Raw genomic sequence first — 23,646 nt, 5'->3', positions numbered from 1 at the left:
TGTCTCAGTCTGAGAGTGATCTCTGGAAGATGGCGCCTGTGGAGAAAATCTTACCCGGTTGAGTGGAGAGATGGATTGCATTATTAGCAGTTTGGCACAGGCTGCCTGATGTACATTCCAGCAAGTTCTCCACCTAATTATCCAGTTGATGCCTCCTCCAATGCAAACAACTGGCCAGCAATACCACCCACTGCCCCCCTATTTGAAAATGTGATGAAGCCCATATTCTCTGTTTGGTTAATAGCTACTGAAAGTGAGACATTTTAGTGAAATGCCAATGTGTTGGATGTTGAGGTTTTTAGGACTACAGCGCAGATTGTGACAGTGCCACACTGGTCTGTTCATTATGTAGGCTGCGAATAGGCTGGATTAGGACAAATTAACAGCTCTGCAAGGTAAAACATGTAAACCACAATGACTTATAGTATAGTTTGTAATTGTATGCCTATAGTATACATTTATCTTTAACCACTTAAACCCTATACCCCTTCTAGGCTCTAGATGTGCTTGTAGCTTGTATATCTGCTAGTTACCCCATAATACGGATGCTGGGCCTTAAGTGGTTAAAGTACATGGTGAGTTATGTTATGTAGACTGTCTGTATAATTTCAAAGTTATTGAGGGTTTGTTTTATCTATATCCCATCTAAATCATTAACTTTGATTTGTCTATGCTTTGATGTTTCAGTGTGAAAGATTTGTAGCTCAAAGCCAAGGCAAAACTTGTGTATTTTGACCAAAAATACTTTAGAGTGAGTATCTCAGGTGATGATTTAGTATAGTGCAATGCTACGGTCACATCTTTGTCATAGAATATAAATGGTTAAAAAAAGTTAATTAAGACCTATTTTCCCACTACCCGGCAGAGTAATTCAAGAAAATGAAATCAATGGCATAATGCAACATTTGTACATTTATAATTGTTACCATGGCAAATCTTCCATAAAGGTCTGACATTGGTCCATGACTAAGAGAAAGTCTAAGTGCACAATTTGCAGTTAAACATTACTGGAAGAAGGACTAGATGCTTGTGTTGGTATATGACAGGAATGAGTGGGGAAATTTTGATCATTTCTAAAAGGAACATAATCCACCCGACCCCCCAACACCCCCCCCCCCCCCCCCTCGCTCTCTCTGCCTCCCTGCCACCTCCCTCACTCCCTCCCTTTCCCTCTCTGTTTCTCTCTCTCAGAGTCCCAGCCCCTGAAGCTGAAGGTGTCATAACTGCTCTCTCTCTCTGTCTCTCTGTCTCTCTCTCTCTCTCTCTCTCATACACACTCTCTCTCATACACACTCTCTCTCTCTCTCTCTCTCTCTCTCTCTCTCTCTCTCTCTCTCTCTCTCTCTCTCTTTCTCACTCACTCACTCACTCTTACTCTCTATCACCGCCTTTCAGATCTTTAAAAGCTGGTGCTTTGCTGTGTCTCTCTCGATCTCCATTTGTCTTCTCTGCCACTGCAGGGGACTCCTGTCTGCCTCTCGACTCAACCGGCAAAGCACCAAGGAAAGCTATAGACACGGCAAGAAGACTGAGGATAGAGGAAGAGTGAGTGAAAGAGAGAGACATACACACACACACAGAGAGAGACATATACATCCAGAAATAGCATCAGCCAGATTTAACTGACTGAGAGTGTGGAGAAGACCTGAGACCTGGACAAAAAATGCCTCTAATTTCTAACTTAACAGTAATTGTTTTGTTGCTGATTGCCCACTGCGGATCATGGACTTGGGCAAACCGCTTGGGCCCCTTTAAGGTCTGTCCATCGTGCAGGGATCCACTGGGCGCGGGTCGGCCGCCCAGGGACCACAATGTGGCAGGCAGCACGTCAGTATTGGCCCAGGGCGAACCCTGTGGTGTGTATACGCTGAGCTGTGCCAAGGGTCTTCGCTGTGTCCCCCCACCACGGGAGCCCAGTCCCCTCCAGGCTCTGTTGCAGGGAAGGGGCTTTTGTGCCAAACACATCAGGACCAGTCCCACAGAGAGGCCCCACCCCACAGGTAAGGAGATATATACACAGGTGCATGTATACGCACATATACGCGTGCGTGTGTGCGTGCGCGCACACACACACACACACACACACACACACACACACACACACACACACACACACACACACACACACAGACAGACACACACACACAAAAGCAGACACATGCACAGTTGCACACACGATGCGGACACTCACATTTACACCACAGGTAGCTTTGACATGAACAGCTATGTATTCTGTCTTTAGCAGTAAAAGCTGTCACAATGTACTGTGTACTTTCCCTGTTCCCTTAATGTAATGATTGCATAGAGAATAGATCTCTTTTAGTCAGTGATGAAAATAATGGTGATTGTAAATTTAAAGGTGAGACATGGATTCATGTTTGTGCACCAGAGAAGCTGTAACCTTCATTCCTGCTCTGCAGTGCCTCTGGTGTCATTGTGATACGAACTGTAAGAACTGTAACATGCTATGACTAAGTGGTCTCAAATGCTGAAAAACGTAACTAATGTTTTTTTTCCTGCCATGTATTCAAGGACCTTTATTAGTTTCTATCGAGGGTGTTGTGCGTGTAGTGCGTGTAGTGTAGATAGAGGTGTTTGTGCATTAATTATACACTGTCATTGTCAAGTATTCATCACTTTCAAAGACGTGACTTGACGTGACTGTGATCTATTCAGTATGTGAGCATATCTTTTGGGGAGTTGGCAATGAATCTGGAACTGCCTCAGCATCACCTACAGTGTAAAAAAGCAGCTTGATCAGAAGATAGGTGTAGGTCCTACACCTATCTTCTGATCAAGCTGCTTTTTATTGCAATGGTCTCCATCTGCTGTTCAAATGAAGACACTGCGATTCTTCTGAAGATCTCAGCAGGAAATGTGCTCATGGAAATTAGGTCTCTCGCTTAACTTGTTCTGACCTGGGTCATTACTTAGTAACGTCTTGTGCATACAAATTTGTGTGTGAAAACAGATACGGATGTATTAGCGTTTTCATGCGACATAATTTATGGTTTATTTTAATGATTATGATGCTGTAATGTAACATTCACATGCCATTGTGTCCTTTGCCCCCAGGTCCCCATCCTTCACATAATGGTGAAATAGAAAAAGTAAGTTTCTGTCTTTTTATCATTATATTACATTCCTTAATGTGTTAAGCAGTTACATATTTCCTTATACGAAAAGATGCAAATTCAGAGATGCACAGTAGAAGGCATTTTATATTATATAATCATATTCAGGCAGGTTGTCTCTGAAGGAAATTATTGTATATCTAGCTACATTACACAGACATTGGTGTAGCTTCTCTGGAGTGTTGCAGTGCCACGTATAAACAGCTCCATCGCCATGCATTATGGTGCATGATGTGTATGCCGCTATGCGGCAGAACTAATTGAGCATGATGTGCAACAAGAAAGTTTCGACTCTGCCCCAGCCTTCTCACGTCTTTCACTTTATGAGGCTGGGTGCACCATCTATATTGAAGTGATATTATAAGGACAGTAATCACTGTGATATTAATGTTGTTCATATCATAAGATCTTGCTATGTGACAAAAAAAAACACAGTGGTATGAAACATTCATTTCATACCACTCAGTGACCTGAAAAGCAAAAGCCTTGTGTAACAATATATGGTTATATAATTATATTATGTGACATATAGCAATGATCATTTCAAGATTGTGATAATTCTTCTGGCTTTGCCTGTCACTGTCCATGAAGTCACATTCTGAGCTGTTCTTTCCAGGCACCCTGCCGTAAGCTGCTCAACAGTGTCCTGAGGGGTCTTGAACTGACAATCTTCCAGTCTGACCGTGACATCTACATACCTAACTGTGACACTCGTGGATTTTACAGGAAAAAGCAGGTATGATGTAGTGTGTGACTGTGTGGTTGCCCGAAGACACGGGAGGATTCTTACTGCTGAATGCACAAACATATAAAGCACATGTAATGATTTACATGATAAACAAAACTTTATTGCACATCGGATCTGATATGAGTTTCCCTTTGCTGCACTTGATTTGTGCACAGCAGTGTCTGAAAGAGAGTGTGAGAGAGCTGCATTCTACTGCAGGCTTCTATTCAGTGCAGCCAGATTTGTCCATCACCAGAGGGCTCAGAATTACTGACACTCCTCTCTCACTGAGCCTCACAGCTGTGGGCTCAGAGAATCAGTTCTGCGCTATGATGACATATCATTCTCTCTCTCTCTCTCTCTCTCTCTCTCTCCCTCTCTCAATCACTCTCTCTCCCAGTCGAATACCAAACAACTCGCCCCCGGGAAAAGTGTTAATTTAGTTAACAGTTAATTTAGTATCTCCCTCCCTCTCCTTGCTGAAATCTGAAATCATCTTGTATACAGATTTATTTGATTGTAGTTAATAGTCGATCTCTGTACTCTGTAAAATCAAGAAAGAATAACATGAGACAGAGACAGTGACTGCTTTCTTTCAGTGCTGTGTACAATCCACTTAGTTTTATTAAACACGTTTCTTCCATGTAGCTCATGTTTTGTAATTGCATCATCATGCTATTATTATGCACATGGATATACAGAGTGAACTCAACAATTATAAATGAATATGATAATACCTTTTATATAATCACCAACATGAATTATGTAATGTTTGTTATTTACATATAGTAGTAGTGGGGCGAGATGGAAAAGGGGCGACCGTACCTGTTACCTCCCAGTTTCTCTCTCCCACTCACTTGTTTGCTTACCATTCTCTAATCTAATAATTTCATGTTACTGTCTCCTCTCTCCACCTTCTTTAATTTACCCTCTCTCACCTTTCAATTCAATCTTTTCTCTCCCCTTCTCTCTCTCTCTTTTCATCTCACACAGTGCCGCTCTTCCAAGGGTATGCAGCGTGGCCACTGTTGGTGTGTGGACGAGCTTGGCACAGCCCTGCCCTTGCGTGCCAACGAGGATGGCACTTTACCATGCGACGGGGAGTGAGGGGACGACTCTTTATCCCACTGCTTTGAGCCTGGAGGAGGAAGGGGAGGGGGTGGAGGAGGAGCACCACAGGGAGTGGGGGGTAGCTTTAGCTTGTGCTAGACACTGCCTGGGCATGAGGTAGCAGGGATTAAACCACTTCCTGTGGAAATAGTACCACAACTAACGTTAATGTCTACTCTAGAAACATAACACAAATACAGTACAGCACAGTAAGCAACAATAACATCTGCCTGAATGTTCAATGGTAGCAGCGAAGTCCTCTGCGTCTTTCAGTGTGACAATGCTGTTATGCTCACATTAACGCTCCATGAACTGCCTCAACTTTACTGCTCCGAATGAGCTCTAGAATATTTCCTTAGCTCTTGTCCTGGCTTTGTGGTAGAATTTGATTTCTTTCTTAAGCTTAATTTGTACTATATCACATGATGTGTGTTGCTCACCCAAAATAACTGATCTAGCTGGAAACGAATTAGTTGTTTGCGGCAAGCGACAAAAACGTGTGACAAAGTAGCAGTTAAGCTTGAGGATAGCTGACACTGCCTGTGTTTGTTCTGATCTCAGTGGGCTGAAATACTGTTACGCTGGTGATGTGACACAAATGTTTGGAAAAAATGTGTCTCCCTCACCGTCCTCTCTCCCTCTCCAAAGATACACTGACATCACTATACTTCATTGACTGAGTTGTTTTTTCTATTAATTTATTTTGGAGTATGTAGTTCCATACAGTACTGCTTGAATTCTACATCCCTACAGTATCCTATACATGTCTGAGTCAGAAAAATAAGTCATATGAATACAATCTTGGATGCATCTTTCAATATTATTTGTCCAAATGGCTCTGACTGCTTATTAGTTGATTGTTTGTACATATGTTGGAATTTTGTGGTTGACTGTGTTTTCTGAAGTGGCTGACGAAACGCTTATGGCTGTTACCCTTTTCAAGAAGTTGTAAGGCATATTTTTATACACGTCAATATAATATTTTATATATGAATTGTTGGTTTATTTAATGAACTACAGTACAATGCCATGTATTTTTATATTGTCAGCAGTTTCTTATTTAAAGACAGAGATTATTTTTATTTCACATTAGGGAGAAGTGTTGTGCTTCAGAAGCACCGTCATGGTAAAAATCATCATACTCACCAGAGCTATTCAACTGCTGTACATCTTATGTTGTTTTTCTTATTATTTATATTTGTGTTTATTTTGAATTTGGAAGGTCCATGTTACTATTATGTTTTATTTTTGGCACATTGTATACAAATTCTAAGTTCAACTGTGGGGGTGGGATTGGAATGATCAAATTCGTTATAGTTATTATAGTACGTCTTTCCCAAGTCCTTGCAAAAGTCATTAAATTGTGTGCTAAAAATGTGATTAGAATTTATCTATTTCTGACCAATGTTGTGCCAATGTGTGTGCCGTGATGGTAGGTCCATGCACAAAGGACCTGTAAGATTTGCAATGATTAAAATAAAACATAATGATAATAAAAATGGAGAATTAAAAAAACATATATTAATATAACAACTTTTGTCTTGAGTGTTCTTTTTCCCATGAATCCCTTGATTCAAACTTTGGTATAGGTGAGGCACTGCAGATGAAGATGACTAAACAATAAATTAGGGGCAATCCACTTACAAGTGCATATGCGATACAATTTTAAATAAATAATAAATTAAGAAAAGTAATTGCTTCTGCTATAACCAAATTGTTTAATGTGTAAACCCGAATTGTACATGATTTGATGCAATGCTTGCAAGATTATCATTTTACCATGCCTATAAGAATGACTTTAGCAATCACAGTAATGTCAATTAGTTCTCAGCTGAGCCCTGAAATAGAAATTAATAGGGACATTAGTGTCATGCAGATTTTCTGCCATTACTGGGGGCATAAAGGATAATTCTCTCCAGCATCTCCACAGGGGGACTCGGCACATGCCTGTTTCCAAGGTAACAGCATAGAATATCTAATATGTCCATGCATATGAAATTTGAAATGCAGGTCTCGCAGAAAAGAAAACGCAAACGAAACCTGATCCTCAGATCCTGTGGTATCGCAGCATCACACATGTCCTCCTATACTTCTCTATCTAGGCTGGTTATATTATTATATTTGGTATTCTTGGAGATGATTCTGTTCTGCGCATGGAGCAATATAGGCAATTAATCGCGTGGCTTTTGTAATACGCAATAATACAAATACAATTACCAAATTAAGACCATTTGGTGGGGTAAAAATAACCACATCTTCTATCAGAATGATTACGTCACAGCACGCTATGATGCAGGAGATTCAGAATTCAGAACGAACTAATGCAGCCTCTGTGCAAAAGTTTTAGAAAATATCAATATATTAAAGCATTCAAACAGAACCAAATAGTGTAGCGGTAGAAGGCAGTGGGCACGTTATCACATTCAAGAAGTGTGTGGCATCAGGTGATGTATCAAGTTGTGTGAAACAAAGTATCCACCCATCTGAGGGCAGCTGATGCAAAAGTAACGCATCTATTTGTCCCCGACCCACGTGGTCGACACAGGTTGGCTGGACCAAGGGGGCGGTGGTGGAGGTGGGCTTATTATTATTGCAAGGTTGACAGGAGCTTACTTTGCAGATAGCTCAACACGCATGAATGATAATTACAAGTGATTCATCGGGTCTACTACTAGAATATGGCTTAGAAAAGTGGCAGAGAAAGTATAGCAGCTGGACACCGCGGGGCGGGGGAGACGTATTTGCAACGCGCCCGGTGACCTTTGGCTGCCCAGTGGTTACGAAGAAAGCAGGGAAGTGGAGTGACAGTTCATTAGCTTGTTAGCTTCTTAGCTAGTAGTAACACCGTTTCAACCTTCATTCCCCCCATCCAAGGGACAAAAGAAAGCCCGATCGGTGTGTTGTCATGGCGTCCCTCGGTAACTTGGGGGCCGTATCGAGTCCAATGGTGGTACTGGCCCCTAAAACGAAGACGAAAAAGAAACATTTCGTGCAGCAGAAGGTGAAAGTGTTCCGTGCCAGCGACCCGGTCCTCAGTGTGTTCATGTGGGGCGTGAATCATTCGGTGAGTCGCTTTGCTTTGCTAGCACTGTCTGTTGCGAGCTAAATGCTAATGCTGCCTTTAGCCACCACGCGCGTGTGTTCTAAATTCAGTTTCATCCAGCCAAATGGCAGCAGATCTCCACGTTCACAAGATAATACTTTCGGCACGCGACACCGCCGTACGAAGAATGATAACGTTATTGTGTACACAAGAAGACCCACCATGACAGACTGAGAAGGGGAGTGATGTGAATAGCGACAGCGTTGTGTGTACAACATGCATGCAACCATATAGATACATACCATGCAAACTAAGCTAATGATGCCACACGTTATTTCTTATCTACAGATCAATGACCTCAACCAGGTTCCCGTTCCTGTCATGTTACTGCCTGACGACTTCAAAGCCAACACCAAGATCAAAGTCAACAATCACCTCTTCAACAAGTATGGCTCAAACAAGCCTTGTTTGATGCAGTTTGCATTGGAAGTGTAGGCTATGTAGATTTGAACTGGCTATCCCCAAATCAAAATGATCAAAGCTGCTTACATTTAGAGCTAAGATGGCTGTGCTTTAGATGTAGGCTACTTTTGGGAAACCCATAGCTACCTGAGAGCACTATTGCAAAGAATCCTCTCATATTTACACCCTGAAGGTTAAAATGTGTTCATATTTGTGAATGAACGAGACTGTTAGTTTGTGTGCATGCCTGTGTGCCGATGCAACAACAAAATGCAACCACCATCTCACAACTACCCCTTCTCTTTTTACAGAGAGAACCTTCCTGGACATTTTAAGTTCAAAGAATATTGTCCTCTGGTGTTCCGCAATCTAAGAGAGCGTTTTGGAATTGAGGATCTGGACTACCAGGTGTGTACATTATGTACAGTTAAAATACAATTGAAATGAAATGAAATGATTACTATATTTACCCAGGGTATCTGGGCTAAGCTCAAGAACTTGTTTCCAGCCAGGCCCTGCTCATAGAACATTTCATCGTAGTGGTTCAAGGGCACTTCAGCGGTGGTAATTTTAACGTGTCGGACCGCTGATTCGAACTGGCGACCTTCCGGTATCAAGACCGCTCCGCAATCCGTTCGGCCACCGCTGCCATAAAAAATGATATTGTTGTTGGAGGAATGCCATATAGTACATTATGTTGGCATCCCTTGGTGTTAATAGTGAGAAGCGGTATCTTCTAGGGTTGAGTGACGTTGTGCACAAGATAGAGGTTTTACACAGATGGTGAGATCTATCATCACCTGACACAACCACCACCATTTTTACGTCCTATTTTATAGGCTGCTAATTTCAAAAATGCTTTTTATCAGTTCACTGTCTGCTGGAAATGTGTTAAATGATTTGTGGTTTGTCAGAAAGTTCCCATTGCGATTGCTGCGCAGTGGTTGAGAAAATAATTATCTTGAATTCTGCCTCTTGTGTTACTTTGTGCTGCAACAGATTGTGATATGATTCATTGGGGTTCACATCAAACTGGCAAACCTGAGCGTGATTGGAATGTGAAATTGTGAATGGATGTTTTTGTCTGGATTTTCAAATTACTCCCCAATGACAGCCTCTTGAGATTGACCGGTCCATCTTAAAGACACGATTACCGGGGCCATCACTATGTTTTCCACTTAAGAGTTATGTAAGCGCAGAACATAGAACCAGCATGCATTGTAATTTAGTGTCTGCCATTTTCTGACAACTTCATTGGAAGAACACGTGCTAGTGTTTGCATGACAAATTACAAAGTCTGACTCTCTATTGATAGGTTGAAAGTAATCTGACAAAAAATGGGGGAGGGGGTAGACACGCGGCAAAGGCCGTCGGGATCGGGAGTCGAACCTGCGGCACGCTATCAGGCTGGCTCAGCAGCCTAGGTGCCCAGACAGTTGAGCTAACTGTCCGGGCGTAGTGGGTTTTTAATTTATTCACATTTATATCACACGTTCACATAGCAATTCTGACTTTGAGCAACTCTAACCTGTGTGTTCTTGGACTTGGTCTCTTACCACAGGTGTCATTGACCCGCAGCCCCCCTTTAAGGAGTACAGACGTGCAGGGAGAAGGACTGCTCTTCAACTCGTATGACCGCACGCTGGTTGTCAAGCAGATCTCCAGTGAAGATGTCGCAGACATGCATAGCATCTTGTCTGAGTACCACCAGGTAAGAGCTGGCGTTTTTATGGCCTATTTTTAATTTGAGGTTTGTAGCCTAGACAAGTGATATCCAGGCTCAAGCAATCCGCAAAAACCTTATACCATGGTAGGTTTTTACAGCACTACTTCTGTATTTGAAAGCTTAGCCAAAGGAGAATATTGTCACCATGACAATTGACACACATCCATGAAAATAAAATGTTTTCTTTTAGGAAATGGGGATAACAAGGTGGCCTTGGCTAAAGGCAATCCTTGCCTGACTCTTTGGGAAACCAGGCTATTATTAAACATATCCTGTTGTATGTTGAAGCCACATCATTTCCTACCTTTTTTACAAGACGCATGATTGAGAACTGTCTCGGTATAGGTCTAATTTTAATATATCCTGAGGGAAGCAATATTTTTGGTGAGGTGAGGGGAACACACCTCTAAACTCAAAGTAGTTCTCTGTTAGCACATCATTGGTAGGTGCAGTGGAAAAAACAAACAAATGTGACAGAAGTATTCAAATTTGCTTATCAAGGTTCATGCAAATCTCAAATGATGCCTTTTTGATGGTCTCTGATCGAATGTGTACAGAAGAAAAGAGTGAACTGAAATGGCTTTACTTTATTTTCTGTTAATTCTAGTGTTATTATTGTTAATTATTATATCTCAACTAAGCCTGCTGCCTGTCTATTTGGTACAGGTGTTCTTAATCAACAACCTGAAACCGATTCTGTATGGTGTATATACTGTACTTGCATTGCAGTGACCCAAAGAGCAGGGCCGTGCAGAGAGCACTAGGGGGGCAGGGGCTCAAACTCCAAAAAAGGGCACATGTGTGGGATAAACATCCTCAAGAAGTACAATTTCGGTCGCCTTGAGCTCTGTTTGGAGTGTGTTACATGGCCTGCATAAAACTGGGAGTGGGATGAGAAAATGGTAGCCTCTGTTTAAGAGGGATTGTCAACTCGCTTGGTGCTGAATGAGTACATTGTTATCAAGCTTCTGGGTTTTGTACAGATTCTTTGGGGGGAGGGGGGGGGGCGGGGGGCATTTTATTTATTTTGTATTCATATTCATTAATGGCAATGGAGTCTTTCATGGATACCGTGCTGAAACATTCATTCTCATCAGTGGTGCTGTCTGTCATGATCATTTTATTTTAGCTGACAGATTAATTGTCAAACAAATAATTGTGATGAATGATTTAATTGTTTTGTCATTAACATTAGAACATAAATAGGAAAAAAATACATTTGTTTGCCTTTTTAGGCTTTGTAAACAAATTGCACAGGGCAGATATGACAAATAACTTTGTATATTTCATTACGAAAACATCACTAATACATTTGAAATAAATACTACACTAATGGATATATTTACTGTACAGCAAATTATATTGATTATTATCAAATGAATTGTGATAAGCTCAAATAATTGATCAGGTGATTGTGATAATTGTGACAGGCCTACCTATCTGTATAGAAGTTGCAATATTTTTTAAATTATATTATCAATAAGTTTTATTTCAACTATTTTATTGATCATTGAAAAGGTATTGGCCTAAATATCAGGAGCATCATCAGGTCCAAACTAGGCACATTTTGCATTATTTATTCACATGCCACATCCTGAGGGCCTTATTAACACGACTACCTTACATACTATATGTGTAGAGTGTCACTTTGTCACACGCAGATCATAGTGCTCTAAACAAACATTAAAAGTCCACAGACTTGGCTGCCACTCTGTTTGTTAACTGCCACGGTTGCACACAGTCATAGTCCCTTCCAAGCTTTATTTTGAAAACCACAAAATTTCACCCCGGTGAACCGGAAGTAGTTATCGGCCATTCTGATCTGCCGATCAATACCATAGATATTTAAAAAGAATAGCTTGCCAAGCTTCCGCTCATGCTTGCACTATGATTCGCAAGGAACATCGGGAAAGCTTGCCTACTCTCGAAGCACACGCCCCAGAGCCGAAGGAGGCATCTACCTTTATGTCTATGATCAGTACTTTCACTTTAATTAAAAGTCCATAGACTCAGCTGCCATATGACGTCATTCCGAAAGCCAGATGTTGGAGGGGCTAGCGCCCCTAAAAATATGCAATGGGAGGTACAAATAAGTGTATTCCTTCACATAAAAAAAGCATTGCATCTTCTATTAGCATTCTGGCCAGAGCATTCCATGGTATACTGAATGAGGTCAGCCTGCAGTGAGTGTCTCTTTTAATAGATTGCCATAGCAAATCTTCAACAGGGCTAAATACCTAACCTGAATAGATAGACCGTCAGTAATTGGTTCCTGTCTGCATATGTGCTCTTCAGTTTTCAAAAGAAAGCGGAAGAGACATTTGAATGCTGTAAAACCTCTACATTATATTCATTACAATAGGCACATATTAAATGTTCCCAATGATAAAAATCAATAATTATGGTGACAATGCACACTGCACAGAGATTGATTGATTGACCGTTTTGTTTGCAGCACATTGTGAAGTGTCATAGCAGCACCCTGCTGCCACAGTTCCTGGGTATGTACCGGGTCAGTGTGGACAGTGAGGAGACCTATCTGTTTGTCATGAGGAACATGTTCAGCCACAGATTAGTGGTGCACAGGAAGTATGACCTGAAGGTGAGGAAGAAACACAAAACGTCATTAGTCATTCAGAAAACATGAGGAAGTTGCATTATTATTGCTCTCAAACTTGTTAGTGCTAATATGTGAGAGATCAAACGGAAATTCATAATCACCTAAATTCTAGTCTGCACACTGTTTCGTAGCTCCCACAGGAAATGTATTTATTTAGAAGGATGAAATTGTTTTGCAGGGATCTCTGGTGTCTCGTGAAGCGAGTGACAAAGAAAGGGTAAAACATTGTCTTGAATACGTTTTTATTTTATTTTGTATCCATGCCACTGTATTTGCTTTTAGCTATCTTCCTAATGCCATATATATCCTAAATCTATACCTCAGGTGAAAGATCTTCCTACCTACAAGGACAAGGACTTTAGGAACAACATGCAGAAGGTTTATGTAACAGAGGAGCAGAAAGAGAAATTCATGGAGAAGCTCAACAGAGATGTGGAGGTGGGTGACCTCCTTTGTACGTGCTGAATGGAACATTCCACTGTTGTTGCAAACTTCGGCCACATAGCGGCAGCATCAACTTTGTCTTTACTGCAGCACCTCTGTGTTGCCATTTTGATCACATGATCACATTACCCCCTTCTAATTTAACATTATGATGGATTTTAAATTGTTTTATTCCGTGTGTTTTTTGATTGATTGAAAAATGTATTAACAGTTTGCAGAATTACAGTACATTTCAAGCACAAACTCGATACAAAGGCTGTTAACTGTGAGTGGACGACCCAATTAAGCATTACACTTGTTTCCAATAGGTGTGTGTGTGTGGGTGTGGTGTGGTGTGGGTGTTCTCTTTGTGATAAATTGCCCAAATAAATAAGTAGGATCGTACCAATTTCTTCTCAGTTCCTAGTGAAGTTGAAGATCATGGACTACAGCCTTCTGCTGGGCATCCACGACATAGGCCAGGCTGAGCGGGAGGAGGAGGAAGGTGATGAGCCCTCCAACGAGGAGGACCTGGAGCCAGAGAACGGCCTAACGGCAGCCCCTATGGTGGGCTCCTATGGCACGTCTCCTGAGGGCATCGCTGGTTACATGTCGTCCTGCAAAGCATTGGGACCCGGGGAGTTTGACCCCTACGTGGATGTGTATGCTATTAGGAGTGCCTCAGGTGTGTACTTGGCCAAGAAATGTTATTTTCAACTAAAACCTTTTTTTTTCCTTCAATCGAACATAACTGAGCCTTTAGGGTTAAGACCACCAGAAGCTAAACCTTTGCTAATTAATTTAGCTTACACAGCATTGCAAACGCAACATCAGTTACAGCCTGATCCTACCAAGATGTTAATTCAATTGCATTCACCAGGTGTACTTTTAATTCTAGCTGTCAAATCAGGGACTAGTTGGACCTAGTAGGAGGGGAAAAGCAGCAGTACCAGTGGTCCAGAGCACCTATTTTTATTTAACCTTTATTTAACCAGTAAAAACCACATTGAGACTGAAGTCTGAAGTGTGAACTGGCCAAGACAAGAGGCAAAATAAGTGACACAGCTCTGCCAGTAACAAAAAAATACACAACAAAAAACAGGACAGACATACAATGCTCATAAATACAGTACCCACTACTAAGAAGCTCAAAGGCAGAACAGGAACGTTTAGTAACGCGACCAATAAGGACTAATAAATAAAAACGAAGCATTGCTTAGTAGACTAAAAAGCAAGCAGACATTTGCTATACGTCAAAGCAGGAGCAGTGTATGGGAAGTGTGCCCATGGCAATCCTTTTAAAGCTCTGGTCTGTAGGTCATTCCAAGACCAGGGTCCGAAATAAGCAATGCTTTTTTTCCAGCCTCAGATTTAGTTGGGGGCACGACATAGCGTAACCAAGCATTTGATCTGAGGTTGAGAGAGTTTTGGACAAGTTCAAATTTAGAACCAATGTAACGTGGGAGATTACCAAGAATGGCTTTATAAATGAGAATATACCAATGTAGCAACCTGCGAGACGTTAAGGAATACCAACCCACTAGGGCATACAGAGTACAGTGATGAGTCCTATAGGGGGAATTGGTTATGAACCTCAATGCAGCATGAAACAGGGGGTCAAGTTTGCTCAGAGTTGAGGAACTAGCAAAGCGGTAGACAGTATCGCCATAATCAAGCTGCGACAGGAAGAGGCCTGTAACCAGCTTTTTGCGAGAAGCATTCGAAAAGCAGGACTTCATTCTGTAGAAGAAACTCAGCGTGAACTTAAGCTTTTTTGCCAAGGCGTCAATGTGGTGTTTGAAGTTTAACTTGTTGTCCAACCAAATCCCAAGATATTTATACAACTCAACCCATTCGATGGATACTCCATCCAGAGTGGTGATATTTGAGTGGACATTGACTAGGCTATTTGGAGAAAATAGCATGGCCTTGGTTTTGTGGCCATTTAGTAGCAGTTTGCTGTTTAGCAGTTCATGCTGCAATGAGACAAAGTCAGAGGCCAAGTTTGACACTGCCACATCAAGTGAGGGGGCACAGGAATACAGAATTGTGTCATCTGCATACATATGATACCTACTATGCTTAGATTGACTACAAATGTGGTTTACATACAGCAGAAAAAGCAAAGGTCCTAGAATGGAACCTTGAGGGACTCCATTCTCTAGGGTGATAGTCGTCAGACAGTGTATCACTGAATTTAACACACTGTGTGCGGCCAAATAAGTAGCTTTTGCACTGGATGGACATAGTTGTAGATGTCTTAAAAGGGCATTCCACTCAACATTTTACTATGTCATTAATGTACCTTAGAGCTGTTGTGTGGAAATAATAAAAAAGTTCCCCCATTCTGTGTTTCCTAGAACTAGAGGTCTGAAAAAAATCATTAACATGGTGAAACACATCTTGATGATGTCATCAAGATGTGTTTCACCATGTTAATGATTTTTTTCATAATTACAGTTCTAGGAAATACAAAATGGGGGGACCTTTTTATTATTTCCACACAACAGCTCTAAGGTATATTAATGACATAGTAAAATGTTGAAAATGGGTGGTTTTCCCCTTTAATTAGTGGGAGATTTCTTTTGAATAATACAAGAAGTTTTCCAGTGTGCAGTTTTCATGCACTGTGTAACCCATAATGTTGTTTTGTCTTTGATGTCATTGTCAGGAGCTCCGCAGAGGGAGGTGTACTTCATGGGTCTGATTGACGTCCTTACTCAGTATGATACCAAGAAGAAAGCTGCACACGCAGCTAAAACTGTCAAACACGGGGTGAGTAACGGGACAGGAAGGATGAAGGTGACCGGTTGGCAGTCAAAATGTTCAGCTGTACCTCACAGAAAGATCCTTGATGTTAATTTAACTCCACAAGAATGCACACATAGGGTAATGGTTTGCCATATCCATAGTTCGGTTCAAATATCAGGTTTTGATAAATAAAAATAAATTGCTATTTTTGACAATCTTGCAAGAGTAGTTTTAGTTATATGCAAAATGTCAATCATATTCATATAATCAGTGCATCATCATAGAATGCCATTTCTATAGTAGAGCTCTGAATAACCTAACAACCAATGGTTTGTGTTTTGGTGTTACACCATTACTTTGTTCTTATCACCCTTTTCCCATTGATGTAGAGTTGATTTGTGTGGTCTGATGTGTGCAGTTGCCACAATAAAGGGAATACTCTGTGAACAATCAGGTCATTGCAATCCTACTGTGTATATAAACAAAGATAGCTGCAAATATTTATTACTTGCCAGCTTGGATCTTTTCATACCTCTGTATGCTTACTCCATGTGCTGGACTCGCACTGTTGCATGCTTCAGATGCATTACGTTATGTCATTGTTGATAGATAAATCACCGACCAGGGTGATTTATATATATATAAACAATGACCACCCATCCATACATTATCCCGCTTATTACACGGCTATAATACACAAATTAATTAATTAATCACCTAAAAGTGACAACAAAACAAAGTATTTCCTTGCGGTAATGAAAGTATTCCAAGTGCACAGTGCAACAAGTCGCCTCGGCAACAAGGAAGTGAGTGTTGATCAAATGGAATACATTTTTGGGTAATTATGCATCGTCTATTTCTCGGTTCAAATGTTTTCATAAACTTTCTTGAAAGCATGTTTAGTTAAATGACATTGTGTGTTAGTTTACATGGCTGTCATGTTGGGTACAGCATAACATCCAAGCAGCGCAGCGGCTGCAGCCAGGTGCTCCGAGGCTTTGATCGGTCTGTTACAGAGCGGAGCGGTCTGTTATCAAGAAATAATATACCGCTGAATTTGGTGAATGACCAATCGGAATCAAGCATTCAACCAAGCCGTGTAATAAATTGGTTTATTGCAGGACGGTGCTGGCACATTTATTTTTACTGCCCATTCCTGCCTGCAGCAATTCAAAAATTCCCCGCTCCCATGGGATTTGCTTTGGGAACCGCTGGATCCCAATCCCAATGCAGGACTTTTGTATTTTTTTACAGTTTTATTGCTACTTTGACTTAGTCAGAGATCTGAATACTTGATGTTTTGCTTTCATGATGAAATCGATGCTGTCAATGTTCAACCTATTGTTCTTTGTGTCTCTGCTCTTTCCCTCCCTTGTTGTCTCCCAGGCTGGTGCTGAGATATCTACAGTCCACCCTGAACAGTATGCCAAAAGATTTCGTGAATTCATCTCAAACATCTTTGCATAGCGGCACGCTACTTAACGCTAAAATTGCCATCGATCAGCACGACTTCCACCTGAGATTTCAGAGGTTGTCAGTCTTGCTCTTCCTTTGTTGTTTTGTGATGTTCTATTTGACCATTGACCAAAACCATAGAGAAAGTATGCACATGCAGATCATTTTTAATGAATTTGGTGATCTGAGATGAGACTACTTCCATTGTAATATGATGTACTACTTTTGAGGCATATATTTATTTTTAAGATGTGTATGGTGAATTTCATATTGATAATAAGCACTCTAACCAACTGACTTTTTTGGAACAAAAGGGTACTATGACGCAGACAGCTGCTGATCTGTGTTCATCAAAGTAATCCGACCTGAATCAGACTTGATGACTTTTGGAATTAATTCAGTCAAATTGTTCTGGTTTCATTGATATGAGCTAAGCTTAACGATGGATTCGTCATTTTTCTTTTGCAAAATTATGTTTTAGGTGTAAAAGGTGAGAAATAAGATTCAATTGTTTGCGAAGGAATATGTTTGTTTGCGGGTCTGGAGTGCCAAACGTGTGGGGTCAAAGTTGTATTTACTTTATCAAAAGAGTTTTGACATTGGTCATAACAAAATGCCCATTTTCATATAGACTGAATGCTCATTCGAGCAAGGCTGTCAGTCATTTACGGACCAGTAACCAGTTTAGACTTTTTGATTAAATAGAAAATGTGAATAAGGGGGATTTGATCTGTACATTGAGATCAAAGCACTTTCTAAACATAAGGCCAGACTGTATTATTCTGAACACTCCATTTGTTTATTTGGAATGCTGTATTTTGTGCTTCCAAATAACCTACATGCATCATTGTAAAACATTATAGGAGACAAAATGCAATCCTAAGTAGGAATAGATTGATCTATTTTCACTGTATTGTGATGATATTTGAGACAATTCCATAGTGATAGCTTAGGTATGTTATAATTTATAGAAAATAACAATACATTACAGCAGCTTTATGCAGTTAGCCTTAAAAGAAGTGACCGAGTTACAATAGAGAATTCCAATACACTGGAAAAGGCACAATAGATGTAGTCTGTATGATGCCTCGTTAACTTGTGATTGCACATCTTGTATTTTTGCAAGTCAGCTTTTGGACCAAAATATATTTTACAAAGATTTTCTGAAAAAGCGTTTGTCGTCTTATTTCTTGTAAGGTGTGTGTGTGTGTTTGACTGGAGGTAGAGGAGATGTCACCATTGTAATCACCATTGTTCTCAGTAAAAGATGAAATGACCATTTACACACTGAACATTTTAAATGTCGATGAGTTTTATGTATTTGTGCTGATACGATAATGATGAAGTTTATTAGTTCATTGGCCGTTGTACTGACGCAATAATGGATTCATCTTACTACCATTTCCACGGAACATGGTGGGGCTCAGGGACTGGTTCTGTTTCAAACATTCCTAGAATTTGTCATTCTGCTGACTCGTCCTTCCTGCTGCTATAGGAAAAGCAAGAATTGACTGCCCTTAAACATTTGAAACCGAGCAGGATGGACAAGGATAGAGGGAGCAGGGTATGGGGTGGAGGTTCTCTGTATATGCTACTAAAGCCAGAGTTATACTTGTTGGATGCTGGTGTCATGCAACTAAAAGCCAATCTACAAGCTCACAAGGTGTCACTGTTGTGATGTTGTAGATCAGCCAATTTCCCTGCACCCCCCCACATGCAACTTAAAATAAATCGGGTGTGCTGACAATTCATAGAGGCACTAAGAGCACTGCAAACCGAAACGTACTACAGATCCCTTTAATCTGCAGCTGTTGTATCATGGTCAACTAAAATATTCCTGCATTCTTTCACTATGTAGTTTAAGGTAAAGAAAATCCCAGTCATTTAAATCTAACAAAATACCAAGTAAAGGCCTCGAGTGGGTGTTTAAGTCTGCTATCGATGTGGATGTGTGCGTAGGTTAAAGGCCCTGCTTCCTTAGAGAAGTTTGATGTGCCACAGGCTTCCTACCTCATCTACACTGCCTGTCACTCATTATTGCTCTGCAGAAGAGGGGGCTTCCTGGTATTGTCCTATATGCTAGGGGGTTGCTGTTTTCATAATGTCTGCTGTGTGCCAACCACACACAACTAAAACACAGGTCCTTAGAGGAAATTCATTGAGGAAATTTGCCACTGCTGAATGAAAAAGTATTTAACTGAAATTTGCTTTATTTAAAGTTTTGTTATTTCTTACATGAGCATTGGGAGAAAATACATACAAGGGAATGCAATAGATCCTCAAGGCCCCAAAACCTAGACCCTTAGTTGTGTGGGCTTTCCTGCTGCTCTGTACCACTCCCCCAAGTCACTGAGAGGATGTCCTGTTAGATCTTGTGTGTGCGTGCATGTGTGTTCATGCACACATGTCTTAATGAGCGATGGGAGGGGAGAAGCTTCAGTCTGTCTGATTGCCCAGATAGTCCAGGACAGCAGTTGGTACAGTTGTCTTGTGCTGATACAGATGCCAAGCTGCTCACTCTGAGTCAATTAGGCCTTAAGAGGGAACCCTCCCTCTTCATCATCTAGCCTCTCCAGTAGACACACCAACATATCAAGGTAATATCAAATTGATGCCTCAAATTCAGTTAATGTGGTTTAATTTACTACTTTGATCATTTTTTGAATATTACTATGTGACAAATTTGTAATTTTTTCTTTGTGGAATGTGAGAACTTAATTTCAGTCCTGGTACTGGATTGTGTATTACATTACTATCCTTTTAGAATCATTGTGTTCTCTGCAACCTCTTTAGAAACTTTCATTGATATTTATCTACTATAGATTATTGATTTATCGTTTTACGTCTAACTGCTCTAATTTCTCTAAACAAACATTGCAATTAATATCCTCAAAGTCCATAGACTTGGCTGCCGTATGACGTAATCTTCAAAAGGCATGCATTGGAAGGAATTGTACCCAGTAAAATTCAGACTTAAATTATAAATTTGAAGCATTGACTCTGTTCCAAATAAGACATTTTTTCTCAGCATATTCTGCAGAGTTCTAAATGCCTTCTTTATCTGCACTACAATTACAAGCCACTCAAAATATTCTGGAAACATTTTCATATCCCAGCATGTCTGCCTAGATCCTCCTTTTTGTGCTGCCCAAAAACAGTTTGAGCCAGTCTGAAACAATTTCTCTGTTTTTAACACCAGACCATGTCACTCGAAGAACACATCAACCACTCGTTGGCCTTCTACAATGGCACGCCATGGTTCGTCTACGAGTGCACACTCCACCTGAACGCGGACGCCCGACGCATTGCACTCTTCCTCCTCTACTTGTTCTTCTTCACGGTGGGCCTTTTGGAGAACGCTGTGGTCATCTGGGTCAACTGGCGACGGCGCCACTCTGCCAACGGGGTCCTATTCTGCATTATCAATGTGAGCCTGTCGGACCTAATGGTGATCATGATCTTGCCCTTCTTTATGATGGAGATGACCGTGGACAAAGTGTGGCTGTGGGGCCGTTTCCTCTGCAAGGTCACCAACCTCATTTACATGGTCAACTTCTACAGCAGCTCATTTTTCCTGGCCTTCATGACCCTGGAGCGTTACTTGTCCCTGACCAGGCCTTCGTCTCCAACCTGCTTCCCTGTGGTGGGCCGGCAACGCTGGTTGCTCTGCGGAGGCCTGTGGCTGCTGTCCTTCCTGATGGCGTTGTTGGAGAATGTTCACGTGGACCTCCTGGAATGGGATGAGCCGGGCTGTTACATGATGCCAGAGCACAATTACACAGAGTGGGTCGTCGTGGTTTTTTCCTTTTGTCTGGTGTTTCAGTTCCTGGGCCCTGCAGCCGTCATCATCACCTGCAATGTCCTCATAGCACGCGCGGTTCGCACGACTCCGGATGTGCAGGGCCGACAGGAAATATGGCTTGTGCACGTTTACTCACTGGTATTTGTGGTGTGCTGGCTGCCGTACCACCTGGTGATGAGCCTGATAATTATAGATGACATAAACCCTTTTGCCTTCAGTTGTAATACACTGGAGGTGCTCTTCTTCTCCTATAGCGTGGTGCAGTGCCTGTCCCTCTTCCACTGCATCGCCAACCCCATTCTCTACAACTTCCTCAGCAAGAGCTTTCGCAACAACCTGGTTAATACTGTAGTGAACTACATACCCAGAGAGGCAGCCGAGACTCAGATGGGACCAGGCTCCCAGCCTAACGCAGCTGACACAGGGGGAAAAGAGGCCAGGAAGCAGCGGAGGCTAAGTGACATGAGCACCAGTCACTCAGATGTTGGATCGTAAGAAAGATGATTTGATGGCAGAATGGGCTTCTGTCAAATCAACACAAAAACACAGTTCCAAGACTTTCTCTAACTGATAAAGTGGACCAGTGGAAATGTGAAAATCTATTCAATGGAAAAATGACTTTGGTAGTGTCTTAATTCTTTCAAAGACACTTTATGCTGTTTGTTATGTAAGAATGATGGACTCACCAACACCTTCCACTCATAAAACATGTCCTGTTTTTCTTCATTTAACAGATCAGTTTCAAACAGTGGAGGAAAGGAAATGTTTGAAGATTTTTTTCACTCCCACAGGAAGTCATAGCAACATTCAGGATCTTATAGCGGAAATGAATTATAGTAACAAAGCAGGAATGTAAACAGATGCTGTCTGGCCAATGCAAGATAAGACTGGTCCTTTTAACTATTTTGCTGTTTGAAAAGGTGGAAATGGATGGATTCTTATTTTTTATGACCTGATCAATAAACGGATAAACCTTAGCTTAGTTACATTACATTATCAGACTTTGAATGCTACTGTGCAACACATACAGTCTGTATCATGCAATAAAATAACAATGTTATCCAAGTAACATAATGTGCTGTAGTTGCAGTTCACTATCTTGCTTAATGCTTTGTGAGGAAGTCATGCTAATCCTGTGACTTCCATTTCAGCCCAGCAGGGTGAGTTTCTTTCCACTTCTAACAATGTGGTGATAAGAAGAGCAAGAATGGGGGAAAGAGTTCCGTTTTCTGTCCACAGATGGCACAATAGGAGGAAGAGACCTGGCCTTCGAGAGGTCAAAGGTCATAAATCTGAAAGCGAGAAGTGTGGAATACCATGTGGAATACTGAAAATCATTCTGATGATGCATGGGTTTTTGCAGCATGGACACTAGAACAGACCACATACAAGCAGTTTTTTAACTCGTCTACTTACTTATTCTAGAAATAGAAACAAGATGTGCTGGTGAAAAAAAGTGTGCCCCCTATCTTTCCAATTCCTAGATGTTTTAGTGCCCGGAAGGTTAATAGGCAGTTAGAATGACCCCCTTAATAGTCCATTCATAACAATCTAGACAAGCTAGAGAGTCCCCATTGTTAATGCAACACATTTTAAAACAACGTGTTTCCTGCTGCATGTGAGGCCCAATCAGTTCCACTCCTATAGCCTCCCTTGTGGCTATAGCAGAATTCCTGGAACTAGAATTGTTATTGTTCCTGTAATAAAGTGGCATTTGCTCATACAGCTTAATATTGGGTGAGGACTGTCAGGACTGATTGCAATGTGCTGACAACAATACTCGATGAGATTCACTCATTTACATGTGCTGATGAAAAACTATATATTTTTACTCGTTGGATGTTGTGCTGATCCAATGCTAGATGACGTTTACTCCAATTTCGACATTACATGGTGGGGATCAGGGACTGGTTTGTTTAAACTTTCCCAGAATTGGTAATTCTGCTGACTATTCCTTCCTGCTGCTATAGGAAAGACGAGAGCTGACTGCCCTTAAACAATGGAAATTGAGCAGGATGGATGAGGAAAGTGATTGATTGCGGGGGAACATTGCGTATGAAACGGGACATATCCCATTAATCACTGAGCCATTAAGTTGAATTGAATCGCAGCCAACACAAATGTTCCTACATTCTGTCCCAGGAAATAAAAACGTCTGGGTTTCCGAGGCTACTGTCACAGTGACCTGTGTCATGACCTTACTGTCACTCTGGTGACAGCATGTCAGTCAGCTAGACTGCACCAAAAACAGACGGCTTTCTTGCCGTTAACTGTACAGACAAATGCGACTTATTTGTCTGCCCAAAAGTTAGGTGAAACATGGAAGAAAATTCCCACTTTCCCCCATATTTCTGTTATGTTCAACTAAAGGGCTTTGTCAACTAGGCAGTTTA

The 23,646-nt window shown here is 41.2% G+C and overlaps 3 protein-coding genes across 3 annotated transcripts; all 3 read left to right on the top strand.

Moving 5' to 3' along the window:
- The first annotated feature begins 1,473 nt into the window (after positions 1 to 1,473).
- igfbp6b (insulin-like growth factor binding protein 6b) lies at positions 1,474 to 6,491 on the top strand. Its single transcript, XM_079529648.1, has 4 exons — positions 1,474 to 2,000; positions 3,076 to 3,110; positions 3,751 to 3,870; positions 4,855 to 6,491. The coding sequence occupies exons 1-4, from the start codon at positions 1,664 to 1,666 to the stop codon at positions 4,966 to 4,968; spliced, it is 606 nt and encodes a 201-aa protein (XP_079385774.1). The 5' UTR covers positions 1,474 to 1,663; the 3' UTR covers positions 4,969 to 6,491.
- Positions 6,492 to 7,550: 1,059 nt separating this feature from the next.
- pip4k2ca (phosphatidylinositol-5-phosphate 4-kinase, type II, gamma a) lies at positions 7,551 to 18,652 on the top strand. Its single transcript, XM_079529612.1, has 10 exons — positions 7,551 to 8,035; positions 8,363 to 8,460; positions 8,788 to 8,884; positions 10,038 to 10,187; positions 12,658 to 12,804; positions 13,001 to 13,039; positions 13,147 to 13,260; positions 13,666 to 13,930; positions 15,917 to 16,020; positions 17,383 to 18,652. The coding sequence occupies exons 1-10, from the start codon at positions 7,877 to 7,879 to the stop codon at positions 17,461 to 17,463; spliced, it is 1,254 nt and encodes a 417-aa protein (XP_079385738.1). The 5' UTR covers positions 7,551 to 7,876; the 3' UTR covers positions 17,464 to 18,652.
- Positions 18,653 to 19,871: 1,219 nt separating this feature from the next.
- Positions 19,872 to 22,327, top strand: ackr5 (atypical chemokine receptor 5). Its single transcript, XM_079529635.1, has 2 exons — positions 19,872 to 20,048; positions 20,651 to 22,327. The coding sequence occupies exon 2, from the start codon at positions 20,654 to 20,656 to the stop codon at positions 21,746 to 21,748; it is 1,095 nt and encodes a 364-aa protein (XP_079385761.1). The 5' UTR covers positions 19,872 to 20,048; positions 20,651 to 20,653; the 3' UTR covers positions 21,749 to 22,327.
- Positions 22,328 to 23,646: the final 1,319 nt, after the last annotated feature.

Source organism: Electrona antarctica (assembly GCF_951216825.1).
Source record: "Electrona antarctica genome assembly, chromosome: 2".
NCBI classification, from domain to species: domain Eukaryota; kingdom Metazoa; phylum Chordata; class Actinopteri; order Myctophiformes; family Myctophidae; genus Electrona; species Electrona antarctica.
Note: the sequence above shows the minus strand (reverse complement) of the source record. Positions and strands in the feature narration are given on the sequence as shown.

What these genes read in the sequence shown, in the direction of transcription:
- ackr5 (XM_079529635.1), top strand. Translation starts at nt 20,654, where the DNA reads ATGTCACTCGAAGAACACATCAACCACTCGTTGGCCTTCTACAATGGC.
- igfbp6b (XM_079529648.1), top strand. Translation starts at nt 1,664, where the DNA reads ATGCCTCTAATTTCTAACTTAACAGTAATTGTTTTGTTGCTGATTGCC. An exon ending in AGAGAGGCCCCACCCCACAG is followed by an intron (nt 2,001 to 3,075) that starts GTAAGGAGATAT and finishes CTTTGCCCCCAG; the next exon opens with GTCCCCATCCTTCACATAAT. An exon ending in ATAATGGTGAAATAGAAAAA is followed by an intron (nt 3,111 to 3,750) that starts GTAAGTTTCTGT and finishes TGTTCTTTCCAG; the next exon opens with GCACCCTGCCGTAAGCTGCT.
- pip4k2ca (XM_079529612.1), top strand. Translation starts at nt 7,877, where the DNA reads ATGGCGTCCCTCGGTAACTTGGGGGCCGTATCGAGTCCAATGGTGGTA. An exon ending in ACAGGAAGTATGACCTGAAG is followed by an intron (nt 12,805 to 13,000) that starts GTGAGGAAGAAA and finishes ATTGTTTTGCAG; the next exon opens with GGATCTCTGGTGTCTCGTGA. An exon ending in AGCTCAACAGAGATGTGGAG is followed by an intron (nt 13,261 to 13,665) that starts GTGGGTGACCTC and finishes ATTTCTTCTCAG; the next exon opens with TTCCTAGTGAAGTTGAAGAT.